Source organism: Chiloscyllium punctatum, chromosome 8 (genome assembly GCF_047496795.1).
Source record: "Chiloscyllium punctatum isolate Juve2018m chromosome 8, sChiPun1.3, whole genome shotgun sequence".
In the NCBI taxonomy this organism is placed as follows: domain Eukaryota; kingdom Metazoa; phylum Chordata; class Chondrichthyes; order Orectolobiformes; family Hemiscylliidae; genus Chiloscyllium; species Chiloscyllium punctatum.
In genome coordinates this window covers 67,607,040-67,621,441 of record NC_092746.1, presented here as the reverse complement: position 1 = coordinate 67,621,441, position 14,402 = coordinate 67,607,040, and the positions used below count along the sequence as shown (strand labels likewise).

Here is a 14,402-nt window from a genome sequence, read left to right as displayed (position 1 = left end):
AACTGATCCGTCTTTCCAACCAGTCCACGCTGAACCTAATCGCAAACTAAACTTGTCCCATCTCCTGTTCCTGACCCACATCCCTTCAAACCATTTGTATTCATGTACTTATCCAAATATCTTTTCAACATTGTAATTGCACTCATATCCACCTAAGTAAGTTCATTCCACACGCAAACCATCCTCTGTTTAAAAAAAAAGAACAAATTGCCCCTCATGTCTTTTTTTAAATCTCTCTCACCTTAATAATGTGCCTCTGGTCCCATTCTAGGGAAAAGATCCCTACCATTGATCCTATCTATACCCCTCATTATTTAATAAACTTCTATAAGGCCGCCTCTTAACTTTCTACTCTCTGGTGAACAAAGACCCAGCCTATCCAGCCTTTCTTTATGACTCAAACCTTCTACAAGTCTGCATTTAATATGATTCACTCTCATGATATCAATGAAAGATTGAAGGCACCAGATACCTCAAAGGTCAGGATTTGGATCAAATTCCAGTAATATTTCTGAAGACTTTTGCATCAGAACCAGCCATATTGCTAGCCAGGTTGTTGCAAAGAAACTACAATTTTGACATCTCTCTTGAAATATGCGAAATTGTCCAGTCAGATATTTCCTGTCCATAAAAAGCACGTCACATGCAACCCAGCCGAATAACACACCATCAGTCTATTCTCAATTATCAAACAAATGCTAGAAGCCGTAATCAAATGTGGTGCTGTCAAACAGCACTTAGTCGCCAATAATGGGCTTCCCAATCCTTAGTTTCAGATCTGTAAATGGCACTCATCTCCTGACCTCATTGCAGCCTTGGATCAAACACGGACAAAGGTGTAGAACTCTATAGGTGAGTTGAGGGTGATTACTGTCCTTGGCATTTAGGCCACACTTGACGAAGTGTGTGATTAAGGAGGCCAAGCAAAGCTTGAGAATTGGGAATGGTGAAGCAGGGCTGAGGGCCCTTCCACTAGTTGGAGCCATACTTAGCACAAAATAAAGTGATTGTGGTTGTGCTCGTCACTGCAGGACATTGGCCTGGCTATCTTCAACTGAGCTGAATTAAGCGATGACCTTCCCTCTTCCATACGTGGCAAATTGACACTGATAAGTACCATTTGCATCACACAAGTACAGGAATTCCTGAGGGTATTAACCAGCCAGTTCAGTTGCTTCATCAATGTATTGCCTCCTCTATAAGTGACCAGTAACGTTTGAGCCAAAGAAGTGCCAAGCAATAATCAACTCCAGTAAGTGAGGATCTAACTATCTTTATTTGGCATTCAATGGCATTACTGTTGCTGAATCACCATTAACAACTTATTGTGGGTTACTGTTGATCAGAAATCAAACTGGATCACCATATATGGGGCAGCACGGTGGCACAGTGGTTAGCCCTGCTGCCTCACAGCGCCAGGGACCCAGGTTCAATTCCAGCCTTGGGCGACTGTCTGTGTGGAGTTTGTACGTTCTCCCCGTGTTTGTGTGGGTTTCCTTCGGGTGGTCCAGTTTCCCCCCACAGTCCAAAGATGTGCAGGTCAGGTGAATTGGCCATGCTAAATTGCCCATAGCATTAGGTGCATTAGTCAGGGGTAAATATAGGGTAGGGGAATGGGTCTAGGTGGGTTACCCTTTGGAAGGTCAGTGTGGACTAGTTGGGCCTGAAGGGACTGTTTCCACACTTAGGGAATCTAATCATAAATAATCTACAGCAAGCAACATACCTTTTGACTCCTCAATGCCGGTGCACCATGTATAAGGCATAAGCCATGATGTAATAGAATTCTCTCCACTTGTCTGGATGAGTCATAGAGCTGTATTTACGGAAGCAGACCTTTCGGTCCAACTCGTCCATGCCAACCAGATATCCTAAACTACTGTAGTCCCATTTGCCAGCACTTAGCCCATATCCCGCTAAACCCTTCCTGTTCCTATACCTACCCAAATGCCTTTTAAATGTTGTACTGGTCTCCACCACTTTCTCTGGCAGCTTATTCCGTACACATACCACACTGCTTGAAACGTTGCCCCTTAGGTCCCTTTTAAATCTTTCCCCTCTCACCCTAAACCTATGCTCTCTAATTTTGGACTCCTGCACCCCAAGGAAAAGACCTTGTCTATTTACCCTACCAATTCCCTTCATGATTTTATAAGCTGCTATGCTGTCACCCCTTAGCCTCTGACATTCCAGGAAAAACAGCCCCAACCTATTCAGCCTCTCCCTATAGCTCAAATCCTCCAAACCTGACAACATCCTTCTAAATCTTTTCTGAACCCTTTCAAGTTTCGCAACATCCTCCTGATAGGAAGGAGACCAGAATTGCACACAATATTCCAAAAGTGGCCTAACAATGTCCTGTACAGCTGCAACATGCCATCCCTACTCCGAAATCCAATGCTCTGACCAATAAAGGAAAGCATACCAAATGCCACCTTCACTATCCTATCTACCTGCAACACCACTTTCAAGGAATTATGAACCTGCCCTCCAAGGTCTCTTTATTCAGCAACACTCTCCAAGACCTTACCACTAAGTGTAAAAGTCCTGTCTTGATTTGCCTTTCCAAAATGCAGCACCTCACGTTTATCTAAATGAAAACTCCATCTGTCCATTGGCCCATCTGATCAAGATCCCGTTGTACTCTGAGGTAACCTTATTCACGGTCTACCACACCTATAATTTTGATGTTATCTGCAAACTTATTAACTCTTATGTTCACATCTCAATCATTTATTTTAATGACGAAAAGCAGTGGATATAGCACCAATCCTTGTAGCACACCACTGGTCACAGACCTCTAGTCTGAAGGCAGCCCTTCACCACCACCCTCTGTCTTCTGCCTTCAAGCCATTTCTGTATCCAAATGGCTAGTTCTCCCTGTATTCCATATGATCTAACCTTGTTAACCAGTCTACCATAGGGAACCTTGTCAAACGCCTAACTGAAGTCCATATAGATCACATCTACTGCTCTGTCCTCATCAATCCTCTTTGTTACTACTACAAAAAATTCAGTCAAGTTAGTGAGACGTGATTTCCCACACACAAAGCCATGTTGACTGTCCAAATCAGTCCTTGCCTTTCCAAATGCATGTAAATCCTATCCCTTGGGATTCCCTCCACCAACTTGTCCACCACTGATGTCAGGCTCACTGGTCTATAGTTCTCTAGCTTTTCTTTACCACAGTTCTTAAATAGTCGCACCACGTTAGCCATCCTCCAGTCTTGCTGGCACCTCAGCTGTGACTATCAGTGATACAAACATCTCAGTCTGGGGTCCAGCAATCACTTCCCTAACTTCCCACAGAGTTCTAGGGTACACCAGATCGGATCCTGAGAATTTATCCACCTTTACACATTTTAGGGCATTCAGCACCTTCTCCTCTGTAATATGGACATTTTTTCAAGATACCACCATCTATTTCCCTACATTCTATATCTTCCAGGTCCTTTTCCACAGTAAACACTGATGCAAAATACTTGTTTAGTATCTGTCCCATCTCCTGTAGTTCCATAAATAGGCTACCTTGCTAATCTTTGAGGAGCCCTATTCTCTCCCTCGTTATCCTTTTGTCCTTAATATATTTATAAAATCCCTTTGGATTCTCCTTAACCCTATTTGCCAAAGCTATCTCATGTTCACTTTTTGCCCTCCTGATTTCCCTCTTAAGTATACTTCTACTGCTTTTATACGCTTCTAAGGATTCATTCGATCTCTGCTGTATATACCTGAAATATTTTTCCTTTTTCTTTACCAAACCTTTGATTTCTCTCATCATCAAGCATTCCCTATAGCTACCAGCTTTTCCTTTCACCCTAATAGGAATACACTTTCTCTGGACTCTCATTATCTCATTTTTGAAGGCTTCCCATTTTCCAGCCGACCCTTTACCTGCGAACATCCTCCCCAATCAACTTTTGAAAGTTCTTGCCTAATACTGTCAAAATTGGCCTTCCTCTGATTTAGAACTTTTAACTTTTAGATCCACTTTATCCTTTTCCATCACTAACTTAACTCTAATAGAATTATGGTCGCTGGCCCCAAAGTGCTTCCCACTGACATCTCAGTCACTTGCCCTGCTTTATTTCCAAGAGTAGGTCACGTTTTGCACCTTCTCTAATAGGTACATCCGTATACCAAATCAGAGAATTTTCTTGTACACACTTAACAAATTCCTCTCCATTTAAACCCTTAACACTATGGCAGTCCCAGTCGATGTTTGGAAAGTTAAAATCTCCTACCATAACCACCCTATTATTCTTACAGATAACAGAGATCTCCTTACAAATTTGCTTCTCAATTTCCTGCTGACTTCGGCGGGGGGGGGGGGCTATAATACAACCTCAATAGGTGATCATCCATTTCTTATTTCTCAGTTCCACCCAAATAATTTCCCTGGGTGTATTCTCAGGAATCAAGGAGCTTCGAAGCTCCTTGGATGCTGCCTGAACTGCTGTGCTCTTCCAGCACCACTAATCCAGAATCTGGTTTCCAGCATCTGCAGTCATTGTTTTTACCTCGTATTCTCAGGAATATCCTACCTTAGTAAAATACCCAGGATTTGTTGTAGTGGATCGCTCTACAGGCCACCAGCTACAACTGCAATCCATCCCTGTCCTGTAAACTGAGTTATTTCAGTCAGCCTGTTCGGATATGTTTTAACATACTTCTGATGGGACTTCTCATCCAGATGTAGGGAACTGTTACTGCATCACATATCCCTCCTGCTATCTTTCTTCTGTTCATTTTAACTCATTAGAAATGGTACTCAGCTGATGTCAATAACTATACCAGTAATTTAATAGGATGAACTAAGAATTAGATACAATGCTTATCTTAGATTAGATTTTAGATTAGATTACAGTGTGGAAACAGGCCCTTCGGCCCAACAAGTCCACACCGACCCGCCGGAGCGCAACCCACCTATACCCCTACATTTACCCCTTACCTAACACTACGGGTAATTTAGCATAGCCAATTCACCTGGCCTGCACATCTTTGTGATTGTGGGAGGAAACCGGAGCACCCGAAGGAAACCCACACAGACACGGGGAGAACATGCAAACTCCACACAGTCAGTTGCCTGAGGCAGGAATTGAACCGGGTCTCTGGCGCTGTGAGGCAGCAGTGCTAACCACTATGCCACCGTGCCGCCCTTAAATCATGACCTGTCCAGGTTAGACTACTGCCTGCGATAAGAGGGGTGAAATCTTTTTTTAAAAAACTCACCAGACACCTAACTGGCCTCCTAATTAAAGCCTTAACACTCACCAATTTCTGGTGGCTGAAGTGAAAGGCATCAAAAGCAGCATCTTTTTTTCTTTACCTACACCAAATTTCCGACGGTACCAAATTCATTACACTCAGACCTCTTCATCTTGTATGCAGTAGTGAAACCAGTCTATTTTTACAGAGCACTAGTGATTCACACACAAGTTGGCTCTAACAGTATGACTGGTACTGTAAATTATAGTTTAACAAAAACTTACCAGAGAGATTCCCACCTGCACCAAATTCCTAAGTATTATGTAGGGAATCTACTATCCAGGCACAGCAAGAACTTAGGAAGATGTATGTCATGTTTGTTTCATGACAGAATACAAGGATAAGGAAGTTTTGTTGCAACTCTGGTTTTGGTGAAACATTACCTTGACCACAGACAATTATAGTTTTGTTTTTACCTGAAGGGCATGCTGGCCCAGACGTGAGGCACAACTACTGTTCCGTATGAGCCCACCCCTTCTCCATACTTAGCTTGCTGTGAGGGGGCAATGAAGATTTATTCAGTAGATCAAATCTTGAGACAAGAGGATTGTCCTCTGTGGAGTGATTAAGTAGAATGAGCTTATATTCTCTGAAATTTAGAATTAAAAAATGCTTTAAAATTTTAAAGACTTGACAAGCGTAGCTGTTAGAAGGAAGTGCATCCCTCTGAAATTTCTGCTCTTTTAAAGTTCTCAACCCCAAAAAGCTGTGAAATAGATTCTAGATAGATTACTTACAGTGTGGAAGCAGGCCCTTCGGCCCAACAAGTCCGCACCCATCCAGACCCATTCCCCTACACCTAACACTACGAGCAATTTAGCGTGTCCAATTCACCTAACCTGCACATTTTTGGACTGTGGGAGGAAACCGGAGCACCCGGAGGAAACCCACGCAGACACGGGGAGAATGTGCAAACTCCACACAGTGATTAGCACTGCTGCCTCACAGCGCCAGAGATCGGGTTCATTTCCCGCCTCAGGCGACTGACTGTGTGGAGTTTGCACATTCTCCCCGTGTCTGCGTGGGTTTCCTCCGGGTGCTCCGGTGGAAAAATCTCAATCTTTTTTCAGTTGTCAGATGTATGTGTCACTGACTGAGCCAGCATTTACTGCTCTTCCTTAGTCACCCTTGGGAAGTTGGTGGTGAGCTGTCTCACAGCGTCAGAGGACTGGGTTCAATTACAGCTTTGGGCAACTGAATGTGTGGACTTTGCACATCCTCATCATTTGGATTCTTCCCACAATCTTAAAATGTGCAGATTAGGTGGATTGGCTATAGTAATGTGCTCATTAGTGTCCAGGATGTGCAGGTCCGATGGATTGGTGGTGGTAAATATGGGGTTACAGGGATATGAAGGGGATGCTGTGTCTGGGTAGGATGCTTTCAGAGGGTTGGTGCAGATTCAGTGGGGCAAATGACCTCTCTCTGTACAGTAGGAATTCTATGATTCTTGATCCACTGCAGTCCATGTGTTGTAGGTAGACCCACAATACTGTAAGGGAGAGACTTTTCGGATTTTGACCCAGCAACATGGATATATTTCCAAGTCAGGATGGTGAGTGGTTTGGAGGACAGCTTGTAGGTGGTGTTCTTCCCATAGTTTTAAGGTGTAGAGGAGACGTCAGAGGTTGGTTCTTTACACAGCGAGTTGTGAATGCATGGAATGCTTTGCCAGCAGTGGTGGTGGTGGAAGCAAAGTCATTAGGGACATTTAAGCGACTGCTGAACATGCACATAGACAACAGTGAATTGAAGGTACATAGGCTAGGTTATTTTAATTTAGATTAGGAATAATCCTCAGCACAACATTATGGGCCGTAGGGCCTGTTCTGTGCTGTACTTTTCTATGTTGTATACATCTGCTGCGCTTGTCCTTTTGATGGTAATGGTTTGAAAGGTGCTATTTAAGGCTCTTTGAATTTCTACAAATCTTATAGACCGTGCACACTGCTGCTGCTGAGTATTGATAGTGGAGTGACTAAATATTTGTAAATGTACCAGTCAAGTGTGCTGTTCTGTCCTGGACGGTGTTGAGTTTCTATAGAGTTGTTGGAGCTTCACCCATTCAAACAATTGGGGTGTATTCCATCACTCTCCTGGCTTGTGCCTTGTAGATAATGGACTGTTTTTTGGGAAGTCAGGAGGTGAGATACTTATTGCAGTACCCCAAGCCTTTGATCTAGTCTCATAGCTATTGTATCTAATCCATTTCAGTTTCAGATCAATAGTAATGATGGTGGGAATTTGGTCATGGTCATGGCGTTGATTGTCAAGTGGCACTGATTAGATTCTCTCTTTTTGGTGTTGGTTATTGCTAATCAGTGGAAAGTTACCCCCTGCAATTCCAATTGACTAGTTTTTGCTAGGACTCACTGAGGCCCCTCATGTGGTATTGATGCCAAGGGCTGTCATACTAAATTCACCTTTAAGTCACCTTGCCATTTAGCATATTTTTTAAAATGCTAGATATTTAACGCTAAGGGATTTGAGGAGATAGGGCAACCACATTAAATTGACGTAGTTACCAGCCATTATATCTTGCAGTGAGATTTGAGAGGCAGCATGGCCTACTTCTCCATTTTAGCCTAGATTTTCCAAAGTCAGGACCTCTCAAGGCAAGATCCCTTTGTTGGAACTTCAAGATGAAAACATTGTAATGAGGTTAACAGGGCTTCTGTTAATTGGATGAACAATTAAGTAGTGTCCCTCTTTAACTAATGAGATTGAAGGATGAAGGAAATAAACAAAAGAGATGATGCTGGTGGTGGTCAATTCAAGGTCGGACAGGTGCAGAAAGTGAAATAATGTGATTTGTCTCAGAAGTAAAGAATGACAAATTAAAACTAAGAAAAAGAATGAACAATTCATACTTTCTATTGTTCACTTTAAATAAGAAACTTCATGGCAATTTTATTATAAGGGTACCTAGACTGTTAACTACAGATTTAACTTTGGGGTGAGTTCAATAGATGATTAACATGGAAACAGGCCAATTTCATGAAGCTGTCAGGGAGGTTATGGGCAAGACGTAATTTGACGCTAACAACACAAATTATCTAGCACCTTGTATCAATTGTTCATTAGCAGGAGTATCTTTTATTGCCATCAGTTGCCAGTCAGTTTATTCATTAATAAAAGTGTGTGTAATTCAAACACACTTGTTTTCTCAGCAAATTTGGGCCAATATGCTTGTCAACTTTTCAAAAGTTGCTGTGTTTTTTAGCAGTTTCCCTCATGTTATGGAGTAGAATGAGATCAGAAGGTATTTTGTTCCCCTTCAAGTGTCTTTTTAACCAGAAGCTATTGACTAAGTAATACATCTCTGAAGTTTTATCATGCAGTTCTTTCATGCCTTCAAACGATTATCAGTATTCAGTTGATGTTTGAATTTATCATTAGATATTGTAGATGCAAAATTATGAAATTTTACAGATCAAGTGCACTAATATTTAGCAACTGTAGCATGTCATTTTAAAGTTTGTCTTTTGATATTTAAAAATTCCATTTATAAAATTAAAGCTGCTTTTTTATTTGAATACATTTGAAAAACAGATTGCACAGCATTCATATGCTTTTATTGTAGATCAAATCTACTTTGGAGTGATGCATAATTATTTTTCTGCAGGTAAAATACAAGAAGTGATCCTAAAGGAAAACCTTCAAAAGGAAGATGAAGTCCTGGTATCATTGGCTGGACTCAAGCAGGTAGATATAAGGCCACTTTCTTTTTCTTCCTGATACAAAATCCTGACTCTATTTATCGTGAATATGGCTAACATCCTGTGTAGATGTTGAATATTTGACTTGGGAAAAGATAAATGTTGTAATATTCCATCATTTGTTAAGTCTCAGGACTGAAAAATCACACAAAAGTATGATGTCTTTAAGAACCTAGTACCTTTTCTTAGCCACCCTGTTCAAAATACTTAGAGTCATAGAGATGTACAGAATGGAAACAGACCCTTCGGTCCAACCCGTCCATGCCGACCAGATATCCCAAACCAATCTAGTCCCACCTGCCAGCACCCGGCCCATATCTCTCCAAACCCTTCCTATTCATATACCCATCCAAATGCCTCTTAAATGTTGCAATTGTACCAGACTCCACCACATCCTCTGGCAGCTCATTCCATACACGTACCACCCTCTGTGTGGAAAAGTTGCCCCTGAGGTCTCTTTTATATCTTTCCCCTCTCACCCTAAACCTATGCCCTCTAGTACTGGACTCCCACACCCCCAGGGAAAAAACTTTGTTTATTTATCTTATCCATGCCCCTCATAATTTTGTAAACCTCTATAAGGTCACCCCTCAGCCTCCGATGCTCCAGGGAAAACAGACCCAGCCTGTTCAGCCTCTTTCTGTAGCTCAGATCCTCCAACCCTGGCAACACCCTTGTAAATCTTTTCTGAACCCTTTCAAATTTCACAACATCTTTCCGATAGGAAGGAGACCAGAATTGCAAGCAATATTCCAACAGTGGCCTAACCAATGTCCTGTACAGCCGCAACATGACCTCCCAACTCCTGTACTCAATACTCTGACCAATAAAGGAAAGCATATCAAACGCTTTCTTCACTATCCTATCTACCTGCGACTCTACTTTCAAGGAGCTACGAACCTGCACTCCAAGGTCTCTTTGTTCAGCAACACTCCCTAGGACCTTACCATTAAGTGTATAAGTCCTGCTAAGATTTGCTTTCCCAAAATGCAGCACCTCGCATTTATCTGAATTAAACTCCATCTGCCACTTCTCAGCCCATTGGCCCATCTGGTCCAGATCCTGTTGTAATCTGAGGTAACCCTCTTCGCTGTCCACCATACCTCCAATTTTGGTGTCATCTGCAAACTTACTAACTGTACCTCTTATGCTCACATCCAAATCATTTATGTAAATGACGAAACATAGAGGGCCCAGTCCCGATCCTTGTGGCACTCCACTGGTCACAGGCCTCCAGTCTGAAAAACAACCCTCCACCACCACCCTCTGTCTTCTACCTTTGAGCCAGTTCTGTATCCAAATGGCTAGTTCTCCCTATATTCCTTGAGATCTGAGCTTGCTAATCAGCCTCCCATGGGGAACCTTGTTGAATGCTTTACTGAAGTCCATAATTCTGATTAGAAGTCTTACTTTGTTTCCTCCTATCTTTAGCTGTAATTTACAGTGTTGTTCAACTACTTGCAAATGTGTTTTCTTGTTCGTAATTCTATAAATGTTTTTCAAAATCTTGATTAGTTATACTTAGTTTCCACTGTATTCAATTTTGATCTTTGCTCTCTCTATTTACTTACCAAAGTCTACCTATATTAAATTACTCACTTGAATAATTGATATTCCTCTTCAGCAATGCCAGTTTACTGGTTTCTGAACTGAGGTGAATATCTTCAATCCCATCTATTGACTGACATCCAGATATGTCTACTTTCTGATGTCATGTGTGCAGAAGTTCTGAATAGACATTGTAAGCATTCATAGGTTGTCTGCAACTATGTAGTTGGCATTAGCGTCAGTGAAAAAGGATTTGCCAACTTTGCCGTTGGATTACTGTCTGGAATTTATCATTTACATGTCATCTAAAGCAGAGAGACACGTCTTTCTCGTGAATTTTTCTAATGATTACAAGATATAAAGTTTGAACAAAATGTGTCTTTCTTCAGCAGTATTCAATTTGCTTTTTGCTTTTTAATCAACAACTTGTGGTGCACGGACATTGCATCCCTGGGCAGTCAGTGGTCCCCAAACCTTGAATTCCTCACTATCAAATGCCACCCCTTTTATCTACCACTGGAATTTACTGCTGCTTTATTAACTGCTGTGTACATACAGCCACAAGCAAAGGTTGAGGAAGCTCTGGATGGGTTGTATTCCACCACGAACACCCTGGAGACAGAACACCCCAAGGCCCTGTTTATTGTAACTGGTGATTTCAAGTAAGCCAGTCGAAGGAAGGTGTTGCCCAAGTACCACCAGAACATTACCTGCCCCACCAGGAGCCTGAGCATTTCAGACCATTGCTTACACCACTGTGTAAGATGCCTACTGCTCCATCCCCTGCCCTCATTTCGGGAACTCCGACCACAATGCCGTGTTTTTTCTCCCGGCTTACAGGCAAAAGCTCAGGCAGGCGACCCCCTTGCGGATACAGGTCTAGTACTGGTCAGGGGAGGCAGAGGATCAACTCCAGTGCTGGCTGGAATTGCTGATTGGGCCATGTTTAAACAGTCCGCAGGTACCTTGGACGAGTACGCCACCACCGTCACAGACTTTATCAGCAAGTGTGTGGAGGACTGCATACCGAGGAAGTCAATCTGGGTGTTCCACAAGAGGGTATCCTGGCTGAATCAGGACATATGAACCTGCTAAAAACCAGATGTGAAGCCTTCAGATCAGGAGACCCACTCAAATATAAGGAATCCAAGTATGACCTTCGCAGAACCATTAAGACAGCCAAGGACCAATGCCAATCCAAACTAGAGACCCAGACAGACACCCGGCAACTATGGCAAGGACTGAATGACATCACAGTATCTAAAAAGAGACAAATGCAAGATAGCAGACAATGAGACATCCCTCCCAGATCATCTCAACGCCTTCTCTGCTCGCTTTGAGCAGAAGTTCGGCAGAATGGTAACCCCTATTTCAACAAGGCCCGACAAACCTATTCCAACAGTCACTGCATCAGAGGTCAGATCAGTTTTCCTTTGTGTGAATCCAAGGAAAGTGATGGGACCAGACAGAGTACCAGGCTGTGCACTCAGAGCAAGTGCAGATCAACTGGCAGAGGTCTTCTCGGACATCTTCAACCTCTCCCTGCAGCAGGACACTGTTCCTCCGTGTTTCTAGAGGGCCAACACCATCCCTGTACCTAAGAAGGCTCATGCAGCATGTCTCAATGACTACTACCTAGTGGCCCTAACCTTGGTGGTCATGAAGTGCTTTGAAAGACTTGTCATGGCATTAATCAACTCCAGCCTCCCCACTACTCTTGACCCAATCCAATTTGCCTGTCAGACAGATCCACATCAATGCAATATAACTTTCCCTCACTTCTCCCTAGAACATCTTGACACCAAGAACAGCTAGGTAAGTATCCTACTCATTGACTACAGTTCAGCCTTCAATACTATTATCTTCTTGAGACTGATTACTAAACTTAGTGATCTTGGGCTAAGCCCCACTCTCTGCAACTAGATCCTGAGTTTCCTGACACCACCATAGTCAATTGAATCTCAGATGGTGACAAAACAGACTACAGACAGAAGGTGGAAGACCTGGAAAAATGGTGCACTGAGAACAACCTAGCTCTCAATGTCAGCAAAACCAAGGAACTCATTATTGACTTTCAGCGGGGTGTTACTCATGCCCCCCTACACATTAACAGCACAGAAGTGAAACGGATGGAGAGTGTCAAGCTCCTGGGAGTGGTCATCAACAACAAGCTTTCTTGGACTCTTCGTGTGGATGCACTGGTTACATAGGCCCAACAATGTCTCCTCTTCCTCAGGCAGTTGAGGAAATCTGGCATGACAGCGAATACCCTTTGCCAGCTTTTACAGGTGTACCACCGAGAGCATTCTATCTGGATGTATCACATCTGGTATGGCAACTGTACTATTCAAGCTTGGAGACAGTTAGAGAGTGGTGAACTCGGCCCGGACAATCACAAACCTCCCATCTGTAGAATCCATCTACCAGGCCTGCTGTCAGGGAAAGGCCACCAGCATTCTCAAAGATCCATCCCACCCTGGCAATGCTTTTCTACAACCTCTACCACTGGGGAGAAGTTATAGAAGCCTAGACGCATGCACCAGATGGTTTCGAAACAGTTTCTATCCTACTGTTGTTAGAATACTGAATGGACTCACAAACTCTTAGCATTGTTTTGCCTATTATTTACTTATCTATGCTGTTTAACCCTGTGATCTGCTTGTATTGTTCACAAGACAAAGCTTTTCACTGTACCTCGGTACACGTGACAATAAATTCAATGTAATTCAATTCAATGTGTTTTGATTTAATTTGATTTATTATTGTCACATGTACCAAGATACACTGAAAAGTATTGTTTTGCATGCTATCCAGACAAATCATACCTTACATAATTACATCAGGGTAATAGAACAGAATGCACAATGTAGTGTTACAGCTGCAGAGAGGTTGCAGAGAAAGTTCAACTCTAATATATGAAGGGTCTCTTCACAAATGTGATAACACCGGGAAGGAGAAATTCTTGAATCTGTTGGTATGTGTTTTCAAACTTTTGTATCTTCTGCCTGACGGAAGAGGGTATAACTGGGGTGGGAGGGGTCTCTGATTATGTTGGCTGCTTTCCCAAGGCAGGGGGAAAGTATAGACTGAGTCAATGGAAGGAGGGCTAGTTTTTGTGATGGTTTGGGCTCTGTTCACAATTCTGTGTAATTTCTTGTGGTCTTGGGCAGAGCAGTTACCATACCACACAGTGATGCATCCAGATAGGATGCTTTCTATGATGTATCTATAAAAATCGGTAAAAGTAATTGTGGACATGCCAAATTTCCTTAGCTTTCTGAGGAAATGGAGGCATTGGAGTGCTGTCTTGACTGTAGTGTCGAAGTAGCTGGATCAGATTATAGGTGATATTTACTTCCAGGAATTTGAAGCTCTCAACTATCTCCACCTCAACCCACTGACACGGACAGGTATGTGTCCTCCACTCTGTTTCCTGACATCAATGCTCCTTCATTCTTTAACTTCATATTGCGTTCCCAGAGTTCACAATTTGTATTTACAGCAGCAGATAAGTACAAGAGCAAGAGCAGAGGTGAAAGTTTGTTCACTGAAACCTTTGAAGGTGATTTTTTTAGAACCATAGAAAATAGGAGCAGGAATAACCCATTCAACCCTTCAGACTGTTCCACCATTCAATATGATCATGGCTGATCATTCAGCTCAGTGACCCACTCCCACTTTTTCCCCATTACCTTTGATATCTTTGGCCCCAAAAACTATATCTAACTCCTTAAAAACATTGTGGTGTGGCCTCAAATGCGATCTGTGGCAAAAAAGTCTTCAGACTAACCACTCTCTGGGTGAAGACATTTCTCCTCATCTCAGTCCTAACTGGCCTACTCCATATCCTTAGACTATTACCCCTGA

At 42.6% G+C, this 14,402-nt stretch overlaps 1 protein-coding gene across 10 annotated transcripts in view; it reads left to right on the top strand.

Moving 5' to 3' along the window:
- The window catches only part of tbc1d5 (TBC1 domain family, member 5), a 511,825-nt gene that overhangs the window by 461,905 nt on the left and 35,518 nt on the right, over positions 1 to 14,402 (top strand). For all 10 annotated transcript variants that reach the window (XM_072575721.1, XM_072575720.1, XM_072575718.1 and 7 more), the window contains one exon: positions 8,894 to 8,973. In XM_072575721.1, coding sequence (XP_072431822.1) covers positions 8,894 to 8,973 — 80 coding nt within the window. The remainder of the gene's footprint in view (positions 1 to 8,893; positions 8,974 to 14,402) is intronic.